The following is a 26531-nucleotide window of genomic DNA, read 5'->3' on the forward strand; positions in this document are numbered from 1 at the left end:
ATAACGTGTAAAGTACATGGCTCGCAAGTCAAAAAGAAAACAGTAAAAGGAAAAAGCAAACAGTAATAAGGAAAAAGAAAACAGTAATAAAATTATTAAAGACAATAATGCACACAATAAAACAATAGTGAAATAAAATAACAGTAAAGTAAAAGGATATTTACAGGTAGTTGCGACTGTGGTTCACATCTTTCTCTGATTTTACGTCCAAAAACGGCTTGAACGTCCTCTATTGATCGAGGATAGGCTTCCTATTCAGTTTACAGGTAGTTGCGACTGTGGTTCACATCTTTCTCTGGTTTTACGTCCAGAAACGGCTTGAACGTCCTCTATTGGTCGAGGATAGGCTTCCTATTCAGTTTTCTTATAAACTGGCAAACAGGGTCGTTTATAGTCAAATTCCCGAGACTATATCGTGCATGCTCTTTCTGGAATAATGGCCATAACTAGAGAATCGCTCCTTACGCATATCCACTGGGATGCGTTTCAAGAGACAAAAGGATATCATCCAATGACTCCTTATTCAAGCCATCCCTAATGAATTGAATCTTATCTTCCCTATTATCAGACACCATTCCTAAAGAACATGGGTTTTTATTGCAACTCATTCTGGCACACTTATGACAAGCAACAGAAATTCTTCGAGCCCGTCATTTTTTTGCATAATTTCCTTTACCACAACCAGGCATGTATGCAATAAATTTTGGAGGTAACTCATCTGCCGATCGTACTTTAGCCTCGATTAACTAACGGATGTCAGCAGGTATGTTATTCCTCATGAGTAATCGCATGCGTTCGGACCGAGCTTTATAGATCGTAAGGAGGGCATTCTGAGGAAGTGAAGGGAATCGCTTGTGAAGCTTCGCTAGAATGTCGTTTCTGTCCATACTTTCACCTCAGAATATCAGTTATTATGGGAAACTGAAGTAACCGACTTGATTGTCACGGAGTACCATTATCCGCCACTTCACCGGGGTAACAAACTAAAGCACACAAACAGAAAAACAAATTAAAACACACAAAGAAAATTAAAATCGTCCTCTTATTGAATTTACCTCAAGCTCCAACTGAATGCTATAAACACTTCTCTCAATGTCTCTGAGTTGGCTTTCTAAACTCTCAACATAGGATACTAACTCTGGTGGTTGCAGAGCCCAAATACGATGTGTTTTACAAAATTGAATCTGCCTTTTGAGATGAGTTTTAACACGTTGAAGTGGTTTAAGAATGTTCAGAAGGAACGGTCTAAGTATGGTACTCATGATTAACAATGATAAGAGAAAACTTAATGGTAAAACAAACACACTTATGCAAAAATAATTTCAATTAGCAAAAGAATAATATAAAGAAAGAAAAAAAAATATCAAATCACCGAAAAGAAAAAAAAATTCAATTCAAATCTGGTGGGTCACTTAAATTTATTTCGGTGTCTTCTTCATGTGGTTGGTACTCTAGATATGGCTTTAATCTTTGACCATTAACTTTAAACGTGACACCGTTTTTTGGGTCCTTAATTTCAATTGCCCCATGTGGAAAAACAGTATGAACAATAAAGGGGCCAGACCATCGAGAGCGTAACTTACTTGAGAATAGGTGCAAGCGAGAATTGAATAAAAGCACTTTCTGACCTGGAGTGAACGATTTTCTCATAATTTGCTTGTCATGGAAGACTTTTATTCGTTGCTTGTAAATCTTGGCATTTTCGTATGCATCATTGCGAATTTCTTCAAGTTCTCCCAGCTGTAATCTTCTTTCTGAACTGGCTTGCTGCATATCAAAGTTGAATTTCTTGATAGCCCAATATGCACGATGCTCGAGTTCCATAGGTAGGTGGCAAGTTTTTCCATACACTAGCCTGTAGGGTGACATCCCAATCGGGGTCTTAAAAGCCGTTCTATATGCCCATAATGCATCATCAAGTCTTAATGATCAATCTTTTCTGTCTGGCCTCACCGTCTTTTCTAATATGTGCTTTATTTCTCGATTGGAGATCTCAACTTGGCCACTGGTCTGCGGATGATATGGGGTCGCCACTTTGTGAGTGATTGAATACTTTGTCAAAAGAGACTTGAATGCTTTGTTACAAAAGTGGGCACCACCATCACTGATTATTGCTCGAGGGAATCCAAAGCGCGAAACAATGTTGCTTTTCAAAAATCCTATCACCACCTTGTGATCATTGGTTCTGCATGGAATTGCTTCTACCCATTTCGATACGTAGTCAACAGCAACCAATATGTATTGATAGCCAAAAGAAGGGGGAAAGGGACCCATGAAGTCGATACCTCAAACATCAAAAATCTCAACCACTAAAATTGGATTTAGTGGCATCATGTTCCTTCGTGTAATGCTCCCTATTCGTTGACACCTATCACATGAAGAACAGAAAGTGTAAGCGTCTTGAAATATAGTTGGCCAATAGAAACCACATTGTAAAACTTTAGTTGCTATTTTCTTAGCACTGAAATGCCCTCCACAAGCTTGTTCATGGTAGAATGAAAGAATATTATGAATTTTATTTTCTGGGATACATCGTCTAACAATTTGATCTGCACAATACTTGAATAAATACAGGTCATCCCAAAAGAAATTCTTTATTTCTACAAAGAATTTAGCCTTGTCTTGCTTGGTCCAATGTTCTGGAAGTTGACCTGTAACAAGATAATTCACGATGTCAGCATACCATGGTAATGCTTCCACACTCATCAATTGTTCATCTAGGAATGACTCATTCAATGGTAATGTTTCCATAATTGTGTCAAAATGGAGACGAGAGAGATGGTCCGCCACAATATTTTCTGTCCCTTTCTTATCTTTGAATTCCAAGTCAAATTTTTGCAAAAGTAACACCCAACGAATTAGTCTAGCTTTTGCATCTTTCTTTGTGAGAAGATATTTAAGAGCAGCATGATCTGTGAATATAATTATTTTACAACCAATGAGATAAGATCGAAATTTCTCTAATGCAAACACTACTGCTAGCATTTCTTTTTCAGTAGTTGAATAGTTCAACTGTGCATCATTCAATGTCATATTAGCATAGTAAATAACATGGGGGATTCGATCAACTCTTTGTCCTAATACTGCTTCTACTGCATAATTAAATGCATCACACATGAGCTCAAATGGTAAGCTCCAGTTTGGGGGCTGAATGATGGGTGATGATGTCAACAACTGCTTTAGTTTTTCAAATGCCACAAGACATGAATCATCAAAGATAAAAGGTACATCCTTAGCAAGTAAATTGCATAAGGGTCTAAAAACTTTGCTAAAATTTTTAATGAAACGTCTATAGAAACCAGTATGCCCAAGGAAAGATCTTACTTCTCTGACTGTTTTGGGTGGAGGAAGATTATAAATGAGATCCACCTTGGCTTTGTCAACCTCAATACCTTTGCTCGAAATGATGTGACCGAGAGCAATACCTTGTTTTACCATAAAATGGCATTTCTCCCAATTTAAGACCAAGTTCTTCTCGATACATATCTGCAGAACTAGTGTTAGATGATGTAAACATTGATCAAACGAATCACCAAAGACAGAAAAGTCATCCATAAAGACTTCAAGGAATCGTTCAACCATATCAGAAAAAATGCTTAACATGCATCGTTGAAATATAGCAGGTGCATTAAATAATCCACATGGCATTCTCCTATATGCAAATGTGCCAAAAGGGCAAGTGAAAATAGTTTTCTCTTGATCTTTTGGTGCTATGGGGATCTGATTGTATCCTGAGTAGCCATCTAGAAAGCAATAAAATTCATGGCCTGCTAATCTATCAAGCATTTGATCGATAAATGGTAAAGGAAAATGGTCTTTACGTGTGACAGAATTCAACTTTCTATAATCAATGTATACATGCCATCCTGTAGTTACTCTAGTTGGTATCAATTCATTATCAGCATTGGTAACTACTGTGACTCTTGACTTTTTGGGGACAACTTGTACAGGACTGATCCATGAACTATCAGAAATTGGGTAAATAATACCTGCGTCTAATATTAGGATTTAACCGACGTTGTATTTCCCTAGTAGATTTAGCATTTTCATCGAGGTGAATGTAATGTATGCAGTCTACTGGGTTTATACCTTTAATGTCTGCTATAGTCCATCCTAATGCTCCTTTGTACTCTTTTAAAACATCCAACTTACCTTTTTATTCGTCATTTAGGGATGATGAGATGATTACCGGCAAAATACTTTCTTCTCCCAAAAATGCATATTCTAGAGTGTTGGGCAATGGTTTGAGCTCGAGTTTCGATGGTGATTCTGATGATGGGATGAGTTTCTTTTCTGATGGTGTTAGTTGTTCAACTCTTGACTTCCATTTATTAGTGTTCATGGATGGTGCTGAGTCAAGTAGGGCGTTGACCTCATCGACTGATATGTCAATATCAAAATCAAAACCAAAGTAAGTTAAACATGTTTGTAAAGGATCATCACTAAGGTTTGAAACAAAAGTGTCATCAACTAATACTTCAATTAAATCCACATCAATAATTTCATCATCTGCACTGTGAGGCTGTTTGGCAATGTTGAAGATGTTCAGCTCGATAGTCATGTTCCCGAAGGACAACTGCATATTTCCAGTCCTGCATTGAATGTGAGCATCCGTAGTTGCCAAGAAAGGTCGGCCTAGAATAATGGGGATGTGCTTCTTTGAATTCTGTATTAGTTGAGTGTCAATTATAATGAAATCAACAGCAAAATAAAACTTGTCTACCTGGATAAGCACGTCCTCTACAATACCACGAGGTATTTTCGTGGACCGATCTGCAAGCTGTAACACCACTAGAGTTGGGTGTAATTCTCCAAGTCCAAGTTTCAAAAATACTGAGTAAGGCAACAGATTTACACTAGCTCCTAAATCCAACAAAGCATTCTCAATTGTGTAGTTCCCTATGCTACATGAGATAGTGGGGGAGCCTGAGTCTTTGCACTTTAGAGGAATTTTATGTTGGAGTATAGAACTAACGTTTTCTGTTAAAAATGCCTTCTTTTGAACGTGAATGTTTCTCTTTTTAGTACAAAGGTCTTTAAGAAACTTGACGTAAGATGGAACTTGTTTAATAGCATCAAGCAAAGGGATGTTAACACTTACCTGTTTGAAGATTTCAAGAATCTCACTTGTGGATTTTTCCTTCTTTCCTTTCGATAACCTCTGACGAAATGGAACTTTCGGAACGTATTCTCGTGGTTTGGTTTCTTCTCTCTCCTCCGGTGATGAGTCATCAACACTCACAAGTACAATTTGATTTTCTTTTGTCACTGGCATCTCCATTTTGTTGTCGACTTCTTTTCCTTTTCGCAAGGTCATGACTGCTTTGACCTCTCCATGCTGCTGTGGTGAACTGGTACTTGCTTCATGTACTCCTTTAGGATTAGGCACTAGTTGACTTGAAAATTTACCTTTCTCAACGGTCATTGTCAAGGTCTGAACTGAAGAAGCAAGTTGTCCCAACATCTTCTCCAGGCTTGAAACTGATTGGGCTTGCGAGTTGAAACCTGCTCTCAACTCATTTCGTAGCCCATCAATGGTGCGGTTCTGTTGCTCAATCGTGGAGTGAGTAAGATTTTTAAGATTTTGGAATGAATCCTCCCATTGTCTGGGCTGAGTGTAGTTCGGGTTCTGATTGTATGGTCTAAATGGGGGTTGAGAGGCTTGAGGAGTTTGAGAAATTGGTTGCGTTGGTGGAGCTGGAGCTGCTGGTCCATTATGTTGGAATCATTGAGACTATGAAAAATTAGGGTGGTATCTCCATCTAGGATTATGTGTTGGAGTATGGGTTGTAATTTGATGGTTTTCTCATTACACCTATGGCATTGGCTTGATCTGGATATGAGTCAGGGTTATGTGGCTCTGTTGATTTAGCAGTCGATAACGATGTTATTTGTCGAGCAAGACTTTCAACCATCTCCTTGACTTCTTTAATTTCTGAACTCGATTCGCCAATGTGAACCTCATTTACTCCCTTAATTCTTCTAGTATTCCTGAGTGACCGACTCCGTTGTTGGGAATTATCCGCTTGTCGCTGGAAGAATTCCCAAATCTCTGATGTACTTTTTGACAATAGCCCTCCTCCACTTGTTGCCATTAGCCATTCTTGCACATTTGGTAGTAATCCCTCCAAAAAGTATTGGCATTGGTGTCATTTCTCGTACCCATGATGTGGACACTTCAAGAGTAGCCCATTGAATCGCTCCCATGTTTCGAAAAATTGCTCGTCTTCTCTCTGGGTAAACTCTGAAATTTCCCTGCGAATAGCATTGGTTTTATGCACTGGAAAATATTTATTCAAAAATTTCGTTACCATTTGTTCCTATGATGTAATGTTATTAGCAGGTAAAGTATTTAACCATGAACGAGCTCTATCCTTTAAAGAAAATGAGAATAGTCTGAGTTTAACATCATCATCTGAAAAATTCTCATATTTAAATGTTTGACAAATAGCATGAAAATCATTCAAATGATTATATGGATCCTCATTTTCTAGGCCATAAAATGTGGGAAGACAATTTAGCATACTACGTTTTAGTTCAAAGCTCCTAGCAGCTACATTTGGGTATCTTATACATGATGTGCTCAAATTAGCTAAGGGACTGAAGTAGTCCTTAAATGGCCTCTCCTGTGGTGCTTGTAAATCCATTCTAAATTTATTTTTAACGTGCCTATGTGTGCGAAGTGTTTTTTCTAATTCAAGGTCTATAGGTTCAAGATTAGGAAATAATGACCTACGACCATGCATGCAAGGAATACAAAAATAAATGGGAACAAAACGAATAAAAATAAAGAAAAAAGAGAAATTACGATACTAACCTTATTGCGCTGTTACAATATTTCTATAAAAACACACTAAAACAAATACGTGAAATAAATTAACTAAGAATAAATTAATAAGATAAAAAAATTACAAAAAAAAAAAATTAAAAATTAAATTGCAGAATTGTAAAGAATAGAGAAAGAAAGAAATACTAACCTCTAAATGCAGATTCACTTTTTTAAAAAATATATATATACAAGAAAACAATTTAAAAGAAATTATTCACAAAAATTAATTCTATGAATTAAAATTACTTACCTCCCCGGCAACGACGCCAAAAACTTGTTGTGCAAATTTTACTGAACTCGCAAGTGCACGAATCTATTGTAGAATAGATTAATGGAGACGAGTGTCGATCTCACGAGGAGGTGGATTTTAATTATATGTAGAATTAATTTTGTATGAGAGTGGTTGGATTTGTGGTGAAAGTGACTTAGATTATCTTAAAATTGGAATTAAAATGACGAGAATAAATTCTAAAATTGGAATTGAAATGGCGAGAATAAATTGAAGAGAAATCTATTGAGATGACGTACTTGGGTATCTGGATCCGTATCAACATGCACCGTGGGCTAAATATTCCTTATTAATACCAATTAAATCATGAGAGGGGAATCCACACCTCATGAACCACACTCTAATCAATATGGTGCTAAGGGCTTATCGTGTCAAATAATAATAACCTTGTACTAGGGGGCCGGTGAAACCAAGGCGGTACTAGACAAGCTTATTATTATTTGTCGACGAGAAGTCAAAACATCCACAAAAACTAGAAGGGAAGAGAAAATAAATTTACCAAATAAAGCCCATGACACATGTTGAGACTTCACCTTTAACCAAAGCTTGAAAGAAAATTAGCCACTCATAATTGAACTAGGGGCAAAATGAAAATTTATTAAAATACGTAGAAAATACAAGATGGAGAAGGAATTACAAAAAATGGATCCCAAAAATGAATTCAAAGATATCAAATTAGGGGGGAGAGGCCACCTTTTTATAAATACATTGAGTAAATCATGGTCATCGGATTAAAAACAGTTTGGACGCTCAGGAGTGCGCCACATCATCAGTCAACAGTACGCGGTTTGACCACGCGGATGAACAGTAACACGGTTTGACCCGGGTTGAACAGTGACAGGGTTTGGTTGAAAATAATCCTGTGTGATGCATGTACCGTACGCGAGATTTTTCGTCCACTGATATGTTGCCACGTCACCATCAACAGTACATAAAAATTTTAGCCCAACAGGATCGTGACACCTCATCAATCAATGCCACATCATCGGTCAATGCCACGTCATCGATCCGTCTATGTGAACAGTGTCATGAACAGTAACATAGACAGTACCGTACACGTGAATAGTACCGTACATGTGAATAGTGCCATTTTTTCTTTTATGCTCCTTCTAAAGTTTTCGACCGTCCTGAGTTCAAAAGTGATGTCTGTTTTGCCGTCTGATCTCTCGTTTATTATGAAATGACCATGATGCCCCTAAAATACATAAAATACTTAATTAAAATAAAACACACATAATTAAATTACAAGAAGCTTAAATACATAAAAGTAAGGGTTGTTAGTGAGACTTGAAATGTAAAATGACGATTTTCTCCTTTATAAATATGCATTTTCTAACACTCAACAAAGCATTCTTGCCTCATAATTACGCCAAACTATTATACCAACAGCTACAGAATTTAAGGCATGGTAATCGATCAGTGGATGGTTACACTACAGAATTCTATTGGTTGGTGGCACGCAATGACTTGACAAAGACAAAAGAACAGCAGGTTTCCCGCTACATTGGAGGCCTGCGATCTTAATTTCAAGACCAATTAAATTTACTTGACCCATACTTTGTTTCAGAGGCACACCAACAAGCCTTGCAGTTGGAGAAGCAATTTAGTTGACGTACTATTGACTCAAGCTTTCGGGGTGTTCGAAGTGTTGTTCATGATAATTCAAACCCGACTTCCCAATTTCGTAATTTCATTCCTCCAAATCCTCTAAATAAAACTAGTAAACCTAGTGAAATCAGTCAAAACAGCAAAACCCAATCCTCGGGTTCGGGATTACGCTGTTTTAATTACGGGGAGAATGGGCACCGAATGACAGAATGTAAAAAGGGAGGAAAATATGGTAAAGGCTTATTCGTAGGCACAGAGGAAAGCGAAGACTATCAGGATGAAGAAACTGAAGAGTTCACTGTAGAGCGAACTTTTGATAGTAGTGGTAGCGCTCAATCTATTGAAGAACATGGTGATAGCAGACCAATGTTGATCGTGAACCACGCATTCTTCACTCCTAAAGGTCAAGACAAAGACAAGTGGCTACGACAAAATATCTTTCAGACTACTTGCACAATTGGGGGTAAAGTATGTCGTATGGTCATAGACTCAGGCAGTTGCGAGAATGTCATTTCGAAAGAAGTCATAACAAAGCTAAATTTAAAGACAGAACCTCATCAAACTCCATACAAGCTCACATGGCTGAAGAAGGGAAATCAAGTGACAGTATCGAAACATTGCTTAGTTTCCTTATCCATTGGTTCAATTTATAAAGACAAAATTTGGTGTGATGTTGTGGCTATGGATGCTTGTCATCTATTACTGGGTAGACCTTGGCAATATGATCGAAACGTAGCACATGATGGGAAGAAAAACACCTACAGCTTTATGTTTAACAACACCAAGATCGTTCTCCTACCTAAAAAGGAGTTTACTCTCCAGCAAGACTTGGGTAATTATTTGTTAGGCAAGAAGCAATTTATAGATGTTGTAGCAGAGACAAAAAGAGTCTACATTTTATTGGGAAAAGAGAGTAACGGTGATTCGAAGATTCCTGAAGCTGTGACACCTATTCTGGCGGAATTTCAAGATTTGTTCCCCAATGAGACACCACAGGGTTTACCACCTCTTCGGGATATACAACACCAAATTAATTTGGTACCAGGTTCTACATTACCAAATCGACCTCATTATCGTATGAGTCCTACAGAACATAAAGAATTAAGGCGCCAAGTGGAAGAGCTACTAGAAAAGGAATTTATCCATGAAAGTCTTAGTCCCTGTGCAGTCCCTGCTTTATTGACTTCAAAGAAAGATGATTCTTGGAGGATGCGCGTGGACATTCGAGCTATCAATAAAATTACAGTTCGATATCGTTTTCCAATCCCTCAATTAGATGACTTGTTAGATCAACTCAGTGGAGCAATAATTTTTACCAAACTTTATTTGAAAAGTGGCTACCATCAAATTCGAATAGGGCCTGGAGATGAATGGAAAACAGCTTTCAGCCTTAAGAGCAGCAAGTTTATACACAGCAGTAAAAAAGTGTATTTTCTTGATAGAGAAATTATTATTTTTGGGATATGTGGTGTCGAAGGATGGTATATCTGTTGACCAATCAAAAGTGGATGCTATTCGAGATTGGCCTCAGCCAACTACTTTATCCGCCACTAGAAGTTTCCATGGATTGACCTCTTTTTACAGGCGATTCATTCCTCATTTCAGTACTATTATGGCACCAATCACGGATTGCATGAAAGGAGGACATTTCTCTTGGACAGAGGCAGCTACTAAGGCATTCAAGATTATCAAAGAAAAGTTGATTACTGCCCCAGTACTTGCCCTACCAGATTTTTCGCTCACTTTTGAGGTACATTATGATGCTTCTAAGGTCGGTATTGGAGCTATTCTTAGCCAACAGGGTAAGCCTATAGCTTATTTAAGTGAGAAGTTGAATGGAGCAAAGACACACTACAACACTTATGACGTGGAATTTTATGCAGTAATCCAAGCGTTAAAACATTGGTGACATTATCTAATTCATAAAGACTTTGTTTTATACACTGACCATGCCGCGTTAAAGTACCTTAATAGTCAAGACAAGCTCTCTCACAGACATGCCACGTGGACAGCATTCCTTCAACAATTTACTTTTGTGGTGAAGCATACCTCTGGTGAATCCAACCAGGCAGCAGATGCACTTAGTCGACAAACTTCTTTATTGACACAGATACATAATCAAGTTCTCAGATTTGACACATTTCGAGAGTTATATGCTTCCGATTCTTACTTTGCTCCTATATTAGAAGACGTTGTTGCAGGGTTTCGCTCAGATTATCATTTACATGACGAATTCCTTTTCAAGAGTAATCAGTTGTGTGTTCCTGACTCAAGTTTGAGATTGAAAATCATTTCAGAGTTACATAACGAAGGGCACATGGGTCGTGACAAAACTCTGGCTTTAATCGCCAACACTTATTTTTGGCCTACTATGAGGCGTGAAGTCTATCACTATGTCGAGACTTGTCGCATTTGTCAAGTTTCCAAGGGCGCAGCAACTAATGCTGGGTTATATATGCCGCTGCCGATTCCAACACAACTTTGGGCTGACATTAGCATGGATTTTGTTTTGGGATTACCCCGCACTCAGAGGGGTATGGATTTAATATTTGTTGTTGTTGATCGATTCTCGAAAATGGCTCACTTCATTGCTTGCAAGAAGACTACAAACGCTTTGACTATTGCTCGCCTATTCTTCAAGGAAGTCTATAGATTGCATGGTTTACCAAGTTCTATAGTATTTGACCGGGATACACGATTTCTTAGCCATTTTTGGAAGACATTATGGAAGTTGACTAACACTCACCTGAATTTTAGTAGTGCTTATCACCCACAAACAGATGGTCAAACTAAAGTTGTCAACCGTTCTTTAGGAAATTATCTACGTAGTCTAGTTGGCGATAACTTGAAGATGTGGGATAAGAAGTTATATCAAGTCGAGTTTACTTATAACCGTGCAGTTAAGCGTAGTACTGGTTTAAGCCCTTTTCAAGTGAATTACGGATATAATCCACGAGCTCCCATCGACTTGGCTCTAGTTCCAGATTTAGTTCGCAAAAGCGGTAAAGTAGAAGACTTTATTGAGCAGCTTCAGAAGATTCATGAAACTACGCAAGAGTCTTTGAAGCAGACGACCGAAGGTTATAAAATTATGGCAGACAAAAAACGTCGAGCTTTGAAATTTCAAGTGGGAGATTTTGTTTGGGCTGTCCTAACTAAAGATAGATTTTTAGTTGGTGAATACAACAAGCTTTCTGCCAGGAAAATCGGCCCTTTGGAGATTATAGAGAAGATAAATCCTAATGCCTATAGATTAAAGCTTCCTAGTCATATCCGCACCGCAGATGTATTTAATGTTAAGCATCTTATTCCTTACAGAGGTGATCATGATGGAGATGTTGTTGCTGACAATCCGAATTCGAGGGCGAATTCTCTCCACCCTGGGGGGAATGATGAAGAGTAGGAATCCATATTATACTAAGATTAGTTTCCTTATTAACTACAGTTTAAGACTTTTAAATTCCTTTCTAATTTAGAATTTTGTTTCCCTTTCAATTTAGGATTTTGTTTTTACTTCATGAATTAGGATAATTATTACTACTATAAATAGCTCCCTCTTGTAGCCTTTGAAGGTAGAATTTTGAGTTTAATAATATTTCAATTTTCAAATCTTTTTGTGAGTATTTGAACAGTTAATTCTCGGTATATTGTGGAATCAACGAGTCTTAGCCCCTAAGTTCGCGGTATTCTTTTGAATCAACGTGAATTTAGTTGTTCTTTTATTCTGGTATTCTTTAGAATCAACAGAATATTTTGAACATTAAACTTCCGCTGCATCAACCAAGAACACATGGAATGTAAGTTGCAGAGATCTATTTATGGATTGAAGCAAGCATCCCGGTCATGGAACATCAGATTTGATCAAGCGATTAAATCGTTTGGATTCATTCAGAACATTGATGAATCATGTGTGTATAAGAAAATTTAGGGAAAATTTGTAGCCTTCCTAGTTCTTTATGTAGACGATATTCTCCTAATTGAAAATGATATAGGAGTATTGACTACAATAAAGAGTTGGTTAACAAGACAATTTGATATGAAAGACTTGAGAGAGGCAAGTTATATTCTTGGGGTAAAAGCTTTTTTAGTCCCTATATTATGAGGTTAGTGCCCATTTAGTCCTAATATTTTTAAAAACACCTCAAAACGTCCCTACTGCTAAATATTAACACTCATGCCATTATTTTTTATTCTTTTTAACTTGCTTTTACAATATAACACTCTTACAATAATGTTTCTTTTTTGGATATTAATAAAAAATTAGATTATCAAATTAAACTCAAAAATAAAATAACAACAAAAAAAGTATATATTAATTTTTGTGGAAGCTCACGTATGTCTAAAAAAATAATATTATAAAAAATTACATTATCAATTGTTTTAGAAAAATTAATATTTTAACTCAAGAGAGTGTTCCACAAAAATTAATATATATTTTTTATTTTTATTTTATTTTTTGGTGTTAAACTGGTAATTTATTTTTTTTCTTTTTAATAATTTCTAAAAAAAATTATTATAATAGGGTAATATTGTAAAAATAAGTAAAAGGAACAAAAGATAATGGCAAGAGTGTCAATAATTTTATGGTAGGGATGGTTTGAAGTATTTTTAAAAATATAAGGACTAAACGGACACTAACTTCAAAATATAGGGTCTAAACGAGTTTTTACCTTATATTCTTGGTATCAAATTACTACGAGACAGGAAGAATAGAACTTTAGCCTTGTCTCAAGCGGTCTATATCGACAAGATATTAGCTAGATTTAGCATGAAAAATTTCAAGACTCGTTTATTACCATTCAGACATGGAATTGTATTATCTAAGGATCAATCACCCAAAACATTTGAAGAAATAGAATGAGACGAGTTCCCTATGCAGAAGTTGTGAGAAGTCTCATGTATGCCACACTTCGCACTAGGCCAGACATCTATTTTGCGGTAGGGATGGTTAGCGGATATCAATCTAATCTTGGATCTGAACACTGGACTGCAATCAAGTATATAATGAAGTATCTGAAAAGAACTGAGAATTATATGCTTGTGTATTCTGGTGATGAGCTCATTCAAGTGGGTTATACTGATTTTGACTTTATGTCAGATAAGGATTCCAGAAAATCAACTTCTGGCTACGTGTTTACATTAAGAAGTGGAGCTTTTAGTTGAAGGTGTGTGAAATAACCTTGTATCACAGACTCCACAATTAAAGCTGAATATGTGGCTACATTTAAAGCCGTAAAAGAAGCTGTATGGCTCCGCAAGTTCCTACAAATCTTAAGGTGATACTTGTTGTAACTGCACCCTTTAAACTATTTTGTGATTATGGTGGTGTGATAGGAACAAAGGAACCACAAGAAACAAAAACATATTGAGAGGAAGTATCATATTATAAAGGAATAATGTAGAAAGGCTATATGACAATACCCCAAATGGCATTAGATGTTATATGACATATCTTATTACAATGGTCATTAGTGGGAAACCTTTATAACCTGCACTTAGAGCCCCTAGAGTATGTGCAATATGCCAGATATGCTTTAAAGAGTTAGTGGGAGATTGTTGGGATTATGTGCTCTTTTAAAAGCATAATAATTTATTTTTTGATTAATAAAATATTTGAGATATTTTCAATTGCATAAATATATTAAATAAGGTCTGTTTAATCATATTATATGTATTTATGTGATCATCATATGGATTCACAGAAGACATAAATATAAGTTATTTTATGATTAAATAAATTAAGTTCGCAGTTGATAAATAGAGTTGGGCGCTCTATTTATGTTTAGACTGTAGTAAATTCATTGAATGATTTATCTTAATTATGTATGAATTTACTGATGTAGTTTGACTACATTGAGCTGGATCACATATGAGATTTAATTAACCTTGAAATGACTGTCAGACTTATTAAATCTCATAGGCATTAATTTTATTGTAATCTTAATCTTGAGTTAGTTATAATTTCATGATTGTAATTGTTATTTCATTTGAGTTACCAATGGGCACGACACACACTTGCAGTCAAGATTACCTGGTATTTTGGTGGCAGCAATTATGAGTATTGGAGTTATAAATTAACAATATAGAATTTGTACAACACATCTCTTGATGAGTTTTCGATACTTGATCATAGCATTCTCTGGCCAGAGTGTGTCAACATATTTAGTATGTTGAAAATGATCATTAGAGAAAACCAGTATTTATCAAGGAACAAGATGTAATTAAATTGATTGGGCAGTTGAGATATCAATTTAATTAACGATGTGGTATGCAGGATTATTCAGTAAAGAAATCAATGTGGCATGGGTCGAATTATTATTCGAGAACACTATCCTGGATAGTATACAATTATGGAGGTCAACTTCAATCTTTTAGTGGAGTAGATTTGGAATTAAATAATTGGGCTAGTTTAATTACAGGCCTAATTATTGTAGTCACTATTGTATGTACCCAAATGATCCTCGGATTAGCTCATTTAATTGACTGCGCCGCTACTGGATTAATAAGCAAGATAACTAGTTATTTGGGTTAAAAGCCTAAATATATTATTTAGTGGGAGGCTTCATATAATGTGCTTGTGTCTAAGGGGTCTTGTGTTATTTTACAAAGTGGACCCCTATAACAAGAAGAAGTAATGTTACTTTTTATTTTATTATTTTTAATTTAAATCAAATTTGATTTAATAGAATTAAAAAATATAAATATATGGAGCCTAGGGTTTCCACCAAATAAAGATATAAAATGACTTATTTTCTCCCAAAAGCAGAAATAGCCACAATATACAGATCAAGAGAAAAAGATTTTTTCTCTCTAATTTTGAGAGGAATATTTTCTCTTACTAGTTGCTTTTAGTAGTGATAAAGGCGCCCACACGTCAAGTGTAGATCAAACCTGAGTCATAACTCGGAAGATTAATTGGTGACGAATCGTGATCTAATCAACATAGTGGTGACAGATCGTGATCTGGGAAGCCTGGATTAATTTCAATTGTTCATCTTCTCAGATTGTTAAGGTATGATTTTCTAGATTACGTATTCCTATATATTGGATGAGATCGGTCTTGAAAGTTTTTTTTAACTGATTTTTCTCCAACAATTCACTATTCCATAAGATTTGCATCGTCGCTGAAGGGTTACAATCCATAGTAGTACGAATAAGATCAGGCAAAATACCAGCCTCACATAACGTCTCATGAATGAACTCCCAACTTAATCTGCCATAAGCCTTCTCAAGGTCAACCTTTATAAGCATTTGCCCCCTTTTACCTTTCTTCATCCTTATGTTATGAATGATATCCTGGGCGACAACTATATTTTCTGTGATATGACGTCTAGCGACGAAACTTGCCTGAGTGGGGCCGATCAAGTCAGGGAGGATGACTTTAATCCTGTTAGCCACAATCTTAGTAATAGTTTTGTAGAACACTATACAGAGGCTAATAGGGCGATACAACTTGAGGCTATTGGGATGCTTAGTCTTAGGAATAAGAACAATCAACGTCTTATTGACTTCGCTCAGGACACTGTTCCCAGTAAAAACATTCTTCACCAGGTTGCACGCTGACTCCTCCACCGCATGCCACTGAGATTGATAGAAGACGGCATGTAGCCCAACAACCCCAGGAGCTTTCAACGGCTGCATAGTCAACATGGCTACCACAATATTTCTTTGATAATGAGACAATTTAGGGGTGTGCACGGTTCGATTCGGTTTAGTTCAGATCAAGATTGAGTACAACAGATTAAATTTGTTTATTTTATAATAAGAACTGAATACAATAAAAAACCGAACATGATCTTATCCATGGTTTGGTTCGTTTCAGTTTTTTCAGTTTTGTGCCTATTGAGCCTATTTTGAATTCCAAATTTTTAGTTTGTTGGGCCTCATTAATAAAATAATTTTTCTTAGTAATCAATTCATTATAGTTTCATTATAAATGCTAACAATAAACAAAAAGTATTCAAAACAAATTTATCACAACTGTCTTACTAACTAATGCTAATGAAATATGAAATATTAAGATTTAAGAATACAAATCTAGACTCCAATGCTCCATCTAAATAAATTTAAAGTTGTAAAGAAAAATAAAAATAGTAATAGGTACAACACAAAATAAAAATAACAATCATGTGTGAGTAGGTTTATTGTAATCATTTTGCATAGCGAATTAACATAAAACACATTTCATGTTTTGGTAAAATTACAAAAACATTCCAGTTCTTTAGTTCGGTTATTCGGTTCAGTTAAGTAAAACAAAATCCACACCGGTATTTCGGTTTTTTCTTATAAATTGGATATTCGAATATTTATAAGAATTAAAACTGATCCGAACCCGAACTGATCCACCGGTTCAATTCAATTTTTCCTAGGCCTTGGTTTTTTTGCCCACCCCTAGATGATGTATCATTTCATTATAAACAATATCATGATCGCTTATGTTGTCTGCTTATTTTATTTTATATTTTTGGCTACCACAACATTTTTCTATATGGTAACAATATATAAAGCTTCAAAACATGCATGGAGTTGATTTATTGACAAAAAACAAGGATAGAACTAGTTTCAGAAACATAAATTAAGGTCGAAGATTACATAAATTAAGCTGTTTATTCAAAAGCCGTGCGTGCAGGCTTTAGGGGATTAATGAGAAAAATGTCAAGAAGTTGATCAATTGTGGTGAATTTAAAATCAGGGTACAGCTTTGAAGCTTCAATGCCATCCTCTCCGAGTTCAAAGTTCATCAAGTCACCCTTTACAAGTATGCTGTGTATAATGGATATTGGTATGTCTTCTGGAGGTGGTAAAGCTGCCACAATTGAAGATGGAAAGGTTGTGGTGAACATTAATATTAATTTAAGTGTAAAATGAATGAGATGTCAAAGAGATGGGGGCTATAAAATCTTCTAGTCAGGGGTAGAACTAGGTAGAGGTGAAAATAGGAATTTTTCTTAGAATGGGCTAAACTCAATTTCTTTCAATTTAAAAAAAAAATTCTAAAATTAAAGCCATTAAATCACCCTAACATTAAGGTAGCGTTTACTTTTTGGATTGGAGTGGGAATCCTAAGATTGGGAGTGTTGAGTGTGAGTGGGAGTGGGAGTAGGTTGTTTACTTACATTGAAATGGAAGCATGAAATGGAGATCAGAATTCAATTTATGTGTTTACTTTGTCTTGGATTGGGAGTAAATAGTTTCAAATTACAATTTTTTTCTTATTTAAATAATTATAATTTTTAATTACAAAGTTAATAAAAAATATATTTAATGAATAAACATTTATTTTATTATGTTTGTAAATTTATAATAAATTATTAATATTCTTAATTATGAACATCACAATTTTTTATTAATTTTAATTTTAATTATATAAATTAAAAATTATTGATAAGGGCAATATAAATGAAATATTTTTACTATTAACATAGTATGAAATTAATATTTTCTTAGAATAAACTATTTATTAGTATTAATTATTAATATTAAAAAAATATAATACTAATATTTTTAAATAAATATAATAATATTATATTTTCAAATAAAGATGGTATATAGTAATATTATTAATTCTCTATTAATATGATATTATTATTTTTAAGTAATTTAGACTTAGAATCAAACCAAATTATTATTTAGTTAAATATAATAATATTATTTAAATAAATATAATATTATTTAAATATTTATTAAATATAATTATAGTAAATTTAATAAAAAGAGGGTAAAAAAGAAGGGTAAATATAAAATGAAACATTATTTTATTTTATTTTATATAATTATATTAAGTTTATTATTATATAAAATAATAATATAATATTATTTAGTACAAAATTAATATTTTCTTATAATAAACTATTTATTATTATTTATTATTAAATAAATATAGTACTATTATTTTAAAAATAAATATAATAATATTAATCAAATAAATATTATAGTATTTATTTTATTTTATTAAATATAAAATATTAAATTAAGTTAAATTAAATTAAATTAAAAAGGATAGAAAATGGAGACGTGGGAGTGGATTCCCACTCCCACCTCTCCCCATGGGAGTCCCACTCCCACTCCCCACTCCAAAAATGGGTGGGGCTCACGGAGTGGGATTCCCAATCCGAAGCCAATTTGTTGAAGTAAACACTGGAGTGGGAGGAATCCACACTCCTCACTCCCACTCCAGAAAGTAAACACAACATAAATTAATACTTCTAAGATTGAGAAACACTTTGTAAATAGTTCATTTAACATTAAATGGTTTCTATTTTATTGATTTTTCTTAAATTTTTAATTATCCGACTGTATTTTGAGTGTGGGTTTTGATACCCTTAATTAAACACCAACTTTCAAACAGTTAAAAGTCAAATGAGTGATAAGTATCTTACCATCATAATTTTATTTGAGACTGAGAAAGATATGTAGGTCATGGCCTTCAGGCCTGGCCAATCAATGTGGAAAAAATTTATAAAAGATAAGGGTCTGCTTTGAAATTTAATTGAAAAATTTAGCTATTGACCCCACTAGATTTACACTTTAGCCCATATGGTTCCGCTCTTGCTTGCAGTGATTTTATCTTTTTGTAACTTCGTATAGAATTAAATCTTTTTATCAAAAAAGCTAAAAAAAAAAGAAATTCTTACTCTGAGATAGGTTTACTAGTTCTTCCTCAGAAACATGAACCCTTTTGAAACTTCGACCTGTCTTTTCTTCCCAAACCGAGATCAATTCAAGTTGTGATATAATATTTGTTTGCGGACGATAAATCACAATTCGATTGCATGTTCTTGGATCATTTATCACTTTGATTGTACAATTAGCTATATCTTCCTCGTAATTGAAGACAACTGAAATAGATAAATAGATGATATAACATCATAAAGATATTCAACAAATGAACTTTAAGTGTAAATTGTTTTTCAATGTGTGGAGTACTTGTGCATTGGGAAAGTATACGTGCCTTTTGCTTCACCATTTCCATAAACAACAACATCATCATGTGGCTCAGATGGACAAAGCAAGACATTCACAAAGTAAGCACCATAGCAGTTTGCTGAGACAAAGGTGTAGGGAATTTCAGCTGCTTCTATTGCCCTTCTTACTATTCGTTTTTTCTCCAAGTAAGCTTCAAAAGGAGGCAGAGGCATTACCCTGTCCTCTTCACATCCAAACTCAGATGGAAGAAACCTCTAGCGGCCAAAACTTAGTGTGTTTTAAGATCATGTGCAATATAAATTTTATAAAATGCAGCATTGAACTGTAATTTTAATATTAAGACCCAAGTCCAAGTTTGAATCTCATAAAATATGACACCCAGAACTCCTAAGAATTGGCCAAATATACTCATGGATTCTCTTAATTTCGAAAAATGTCCACGGAATTTCCTTTGACTGAATATTTCATAATATCTTTGACTATAGTAACCCCAAATATTGACTTTATTTTTTTAATAAATATAATAAGATAATAAACAGAGAGTAAATACTTGTTTAATTTTATATTTTGAGTCAAGTGTTCATTTAGTTTTTATATTTTAAAAAAAATCTCAAGACAATCCCGCTATTAAATAAACTAGTACACTTACTTTTCTTTCTTTTTACAATAATACCGTAGGAACAATATTCTTTGAGATGTTAATGAGAAGAAAAAAATAATAAATTATCAAATTAAACATAAAAGTAACAAAAACATTTACACAAACTTTTATATTATTATTTTACGATTCAAATTAATTGGGTAAATTAATTTTTTATAAATAATTGTGTAATGTAACATTTTTAACTATAATGATGTTTTGAGGTATTTTTTAAAAAACAAATAGAAGCTAAACGGGTGCTTAGGTTAAAATATAAGGATTAAACGAGTATTTACCCTAATATATATTTATAAATTTTTATATTAAAATTATTAATAACGAGACACATTTTATTATTAATATTATATCTAAATTTTGGAAAAAGGACATTAACACCTTCATGCTTTAGTAAAAGGTCATGGAGACCTTTTATTTTTAGAAATAATTAGACCCGGGAAATTTGTCCGATAAAATGGTCTCTTTACCAAAAGGAGTATGCCTGAAAATTTCTAGACCATTCACCACTAAATTAGAGTTTGTGATTTTAAGTATTTTATGCTAATTGACACTAACTAGCCTTCGCGTTTTCGGTTTTTTGCAGCTAATTATCATTCCTTAGCTTCAAATCTGCATTTATAAAGTGTCAATATTTACGTATGAAAATTTTCTAATGCTTCGGAAAAACACAACAAAAGCTTTTTCAAAAGGTATAGAGTTCAAAGTTCAAACAAATACCTTGATGTTACCAGCAACTTTGATTGCATCAACAATTTTCAGTTGATCAAGAAGTTGGGGATAAGCTACAGTAGATATCACCACACCTACTTCCTTAAGTATAGATATAATTTTCTCGTGCTCGTCTAGCTCTCCCTGTTATAATTTCAACAGTATTATTATTAACACTTAAGCTTATAAATAATATCGAAGGGTTCCAATTAGATCAACACAAAATTAATTTTATAAAAAAATTAAAAAAAAAACTGAGGTTCGAATTTCACTCGGACATTTAAAGGAAAAAAATAAAAGCAAAGGAGATCGAGATAATTGAGTAATGAAGTAACCTCAATAATGGTGACACCAACCCTGAAATTCCTTGTGGATTTCAAGCTTGGAGGTTCTTGAATTTTTTGTAACTGGTCGAGCATAAACAAAAGTATTGTGACCAGAAGAAACACTTGCTTTCGCCATATACTTACCGAGGTATCCAGTACCCCCAAAGATAAGTATCTTTGGTTTTGTGTTCTCACCTTCCATTTCTTCCTTTCACTTCAATTTATCTTTCATATATCTTCCCTTCCCATTTTACATATTTATATATGATATCAGGAACTCACATTTTTAGTGTTGAAAATGTGAGACTCGACGGGGACTCAATTGATGGTGTTTCCCTGCAATAATGTTGTACGTTCTAAATGTTAAAATCAATGGAGCTATTTCAGCCGTTCAAAAATCCGAAAATTGTCTCCTTATTTCTGAATCTCCTTATTTCTGAGTGAGATAAATTGATAACATCTTTTAGTGTGATAAATTTGTAATTTTTTACATAGTAATTCTATCCCATCGTCTTTGACTGGTACGATTTTTTTTCCTCTCGATAGAGAAGTTTTTGAAGTAGTACTTGCATCCTCGATAGAGTTTGTTCTCCATCTTTTTTTACTTTGATATATTACTTGTTTCACATATTGATTGCGCTTATATCTTAATGGAATCATAATTTTTCCACTCATGAATTCTTATTTATTGAAAACAGTTTTACATATTCATATGAAACAATTTTTCGGATATTAAAAATAAGAAGAATACGATTCAAAATTTTGAATTAATCTTAACTTCTCAGTGCTATGTTTGAATCCCATATCAAACATACCCTAAACTTTAAGAACATAAAATTCACATATAAAAAATAATTTGAGTGAAAAAAGAAAATGAAAGGAATTTTTTTTCCGAATTTCCTTGGTGTACTTTTTTTAAGGGAACCCAATCATAAAACTGGTTTATGATTAACGTATATTACATAGTTTACACATAAATTGACAAAATCAGCCATGATTCTTATGTTTTTCCTTATAAATGGATAATTTAAATTTGTGATAGTATATATTTTTTTATTTTTCTTTAAATGATAGAGTAGTAGATAAAGTTCAAATTAACTTTTTAACTCCTTATTTCTTTTATCTTTAAGATTCAAATTCGGAACCAACCAAATAATACCATTTGAAAATCACTCTTTAGCCTCGAGACAAATATGTGATAACAAGTTTTTGGTTGATAAATAAAATGACGACGTTTCCTATGCAAAATGAATGGTGTCTACTGCTCAATGCCACGAGCAACTTTTGTGCGTAATTGCAATTGCAAGTGAAGTAATTTGAGAGTTTTGAGAGATCTTCTACTTGAGTGCTAGGAGGATTCAATTGGGTGTATTGAGGTTGTGGGTTTTTAAGAGTTTTTTCCACTTTTGTAAATTCTCATTTATTAGTAAAATTATCTTCTAGGTTTTGCCCGTAGACGTAGGTATTACGCCGAACCACGTAAATTATTGTGTCATATTTTCTTTGTATTTTTTTATTCACCAAATTTATATTTCTCCAGAAATTGCAGTCGCCATAATATTGGTAATTGCTCAACCACAAGCTTCCGCAACAAGGTTTGCCTCTAAACATTCGTTCATGAATGGGCATTTTCGCTGCTCTGAATGTGTCCTGATCTTTCAAGAATCATAACAACCAGACAAACCAAACACATTCTCAGTTGACAATTATTTTTTACACAATATGACAAATTTAGAGCAGCAAAATATCTGAGCATTTATAAAATATCTTCAAAACAAATTTATGAATGCTAGAAATATCTAAGCATCTAATAAATTTCTTTTAAACAGATAGAAATATCTAGGCAAAAGTTGTAGTTAAAAATTAGCCACAACGAAAAATTCTAAATGTGTGGTCACCTAGTGTTTGTAAGGCCTATAAAGACATGGCCATGTCTCCAATTCAAGCAATGAAGTTAAGAACAATAAAATCTTCCACTAGTAAAATCCTTTCCACTTCCCTTTATCTTTGATCAAATATTATTGATCAAAAATAGTTTCCACTTTAATTATTTTAGCCCACTATCTACCCCTGCTCCAACACCTGCCTTCTGCTCCCTCAATTTTTGGGAACCGAATCTAAAATTATTTTATATCATTGAATTTAAAGGGGGAAAGATCAAAATGGAAGAGTATGATAAGTTTCTTTTGAAGGATGAATTATTTTTTCAATATTTCTTTGATAATGTATTATTTTCAGTATAAACTATATCGTGATTAGTTATGTTTTCTACTTATTATTATTATTATTTTAACATCACGGCATTTTTCTATAGAGTAAAAATATATAAATGCTTAAAAATATGCATGGAGTTCCATGCATGTTCTGTTATTCTTTCTTTTGATTTATTGACACAAAACAAGGATAGGACTAGTTTTGGAAACATAATTAATTAAAGTCGAAAATTACATAAATTAAGCTGCTTATTCAAAAGCCGTACGTGCAGGCTTTGGGGGGTCAATGAGAAAAATGTCAAGAAGTTGATCGATTGTGGCGAATTTAAAATCAGGGTACAGCATTGAAGCTTCAATGTCATCCTCTCCAAGTTCAAAGTTCATCAAGTCACCCTTCGCAAGTGCGCTGTGTATAATGGATATTGGTATGTCTTCTGGAGGTGATAAGGCTGCAACAATTGAAAATGGATAGGTTGTAATGAACAGTATTAATTAAGTTTGAAAATAAATGAGATGTCAGAAAGATTGAGGCCTCTGAAATCTTATAGTCAAGGGTGGAATTAGGCAGAGGCGAAGATAGTAATTTTTCTTACAATGTGGTAACTAATTTTATTAATTTAAAAAAATTCTAAAATTAAAGCTGTTAAATCACCCTAACATTAAATAAATACTTTTAGGTTTGAGAAACACTTTATGAATTAACTTCATTTAATAAGAAAAATTATTCTATTGTGACATCATATGCAAACTGGCACATTTAATAGTTTTTATCTCATTTTCTTAATTTTTTAATTATCTAATAATAGACTGTGGGGTATGATACCCTTAGTTAAATACTAACTTCAAACAATTAACATTCAAATTAGTGATAAATATCTAACACAAGAAACATATATGGTTATGGTAAAAAATTTATAAACGATGAGGGTCTGCTTTGAAATTTAACAAAAAAAATTCACGTATTGACCCCACTAGATTTACACTTTGGCCCAATGGAATAGAACATCATTCTGGTTCCGCTCCTGCTTGTAGTGATTTTATCCTTTTATGACTTTTTATAAAACTAAATAATTTTATAAAAACAATTAAATAAAAAATCAAAATTCTTACTCTGAGATAGCTTTACTAGTTCTTCCTCAGAAATGTGAACTCTTTTGAAACTCCGTCCAGTCTTTTGTTCCCAAAGGGAGATCAATTCAAGCTGTGATATAATGTTTGTTTGCGGTCGATAAATCACAATTCGATTGCATGTCCTTGGATCATTTATCACTTTGATTGTACATTTAGCTATATCTTCCTCGTAATTAAAGACAGCTGAAATAGATAAATAGATGATATAACATCATAAAGATATTCAACAAATGAACTTTAAGTGTAAATTGTTTTTCAATGTGTGGAGTACTTGTGCATTGGGAAAGTATACGTGCCTTTTGCTTCACCATTTCCATAAACAACAACATCATCATGTGGCTCAAAGGGACGAAGCAAGACATTCACAAAGTAAGCACCATAACAGTTTGCTGAGACAAAGGTGTAGGGAATTTCAACTGCTTCTATTGCCCTTCTTACTATTCGTTTTTTCTCCAAGTAAGCTTCAAAAGGGGGCAGAGGCCTCACCCTGTCCTCTTCACATCCAAACTCAGATGGAAGAAACCTCTAGCAACCAAAACATAGTGTGTTTAAGATCTGTTCTATATAAACAAATTTGAAGCAATTCATCACTGAATTGTAAAAAGACACTAAAAGGTTACCAAGACACAAATACGAAATTAAAGTTTGTGATTTTAGGTATTTTACTAATTAAGTAGCTCTCGTATATATTTTTACATCTTTTATGACTAACTACTATTGCCTAGTTTAAATCTACATTTACAAAATGTGGACATCTACACTTAAAAGTTTCTAATATTTTCCAATTAGCAAACAAACTATATTTCAATTTCTCCCCAAAAAAAAAAAAAAACAACAACATGATTTGTTTTTTTTTAAAAAAAAGAAAGAGCTCAATCAAATACCTTGATGTTACCAGCAACTTTGATGGCATGAACAATTTTCAGTTGATCAAGAAACTGAGGATAAGCTACAGTAGATATCACCACATCTACTTCCTTAAGTATAGATACAATTTTCTCGTGCTCGTCCAACTCTCCCTGTTTTAATTTCAACAGTATTATTACAAATAATATCGAAGGGCTCCAATTAGATCAACACAAAATTAATCTCATAAAAAGAAGTATAAGAGGTTTGAGGTTCGAATTTCGTGCGTGCATTTAAAGGGGGAAAAAAAGAGGAAAAAAAAAAGAAACAAAACCAAAGGAGATCGAGATAATTGAGTAATGAAGTAACCTCAATAATGGTGACGCCAATACCCTGAAATTCCTTGTGGATTTCCAGCTTGGAGGGTCTTGAATTTTTTGTAACAGGTCGAGCATAAACAAAAGTTTTGTGACCAGAAGAAACACTTGCTTTCACCATATACTTACCGAGGTATCCAGTACCCCCAAAGATAAGTATCTTTGGTTTTGTGTTCTCACCTTCCATTTCCTCCTTTCACTTCAATTTATCTTTCATATACCTTCCCTTCCCTTTTTACATATTTATATATGATATCAGGAACTCACATTTTTAGTGTTGAAAATCTTATACACACAGAATCTGGTAAATTTGTTTTCTTGAAAAAGTTGCTTCACCTAAACTATTATTTTTTAATTTTCATCAATAATCAATATTCTTAACCACATAAATTTTATTGCCATTATTGTTCCCTGAAAAAAAATTATTTAATTATAAATTTCAATAGCTAAATTTATTATTAAAATATTTGAACTTTTTCAACCGCGATAAAAAGAAGTCTAACCCGACCAACAAGTGCTAAATTTTGTACATGTTGAAAATTTGACTTGAATGTGGGAAAACATTAAAGACAATAGGATAAAATAATTGGAATCATGATTCTCTCTTTATCTGGTCTTTA

General features: G+C 33.7%; 1 protein-coding gene, 1 non-coding gene and 1 pseudogene across 2 annotated transcripts; 1 reads left to right on the forward strand and 2 right to left on the reverse strand.

Moving 5' to 3' along the window:
- Window positions 1-6159: 6159 nt before the first annotated feature.
- LOC127901630 (small nucleolar RNA R71) lies at window positions 6160-6263 on the forward strand. The gene has a single exon (XR_008053874.1). It is a non-coding gene; the product is annotated as a small nucleolar RNA R71 (small nucleolar RNA).
- An 11069-nt stretch (window positions 6264-17332) lies between these two features.
- LOC102613748 (eugenol synthase 1-like) lies at window positions 17333-21546 on the reverse strand (annotated as a pseudogene).
- Window positions 21547-23674: 2128 nt separating this feature from the next.
- LOC127901326 (isoeugenol synthase 1-like) lies at window positions 23675-26206 on the reverse strand. The gene is made up of 5 exons (XM_052438412.1): window positions 25904-26206; window positions 25573-25707; window positions 24985-25213; window positions 24668-24871; window positions 23675-24006 (listed from the first exon to the last, which is right to left on the reverse strand). The coding sequence occupies exons 1-5, from the start codon at window positions 26096-26098 to the stop codon at window positions 23807-23809; spliced, it is 963 nt and encodes a 320-aa protein (XP_052294372.1). The 5' UTR covers window positions 26099-26206; the 3' UTR covers window positions 23675-23806.
- Window positions 26207-26531: the final 325 nt, after the last annotated feature.

This window comes from Citrus sinensis, chromosome 3, assembly GCF_022201045.2.
Source record: "Citrus sinensis cultivar Valencia sweet orange chromosome 3, DVS_A1.0, whole genome shotgun sequence".
In the NCBI taxonomy this organism is placed as follows: Eukaryota; Viridiplantae; Streptophyta; class Magnoliopsida; order Sapindales; family Rutaceae; genus Citrus; species Citrus sinensis.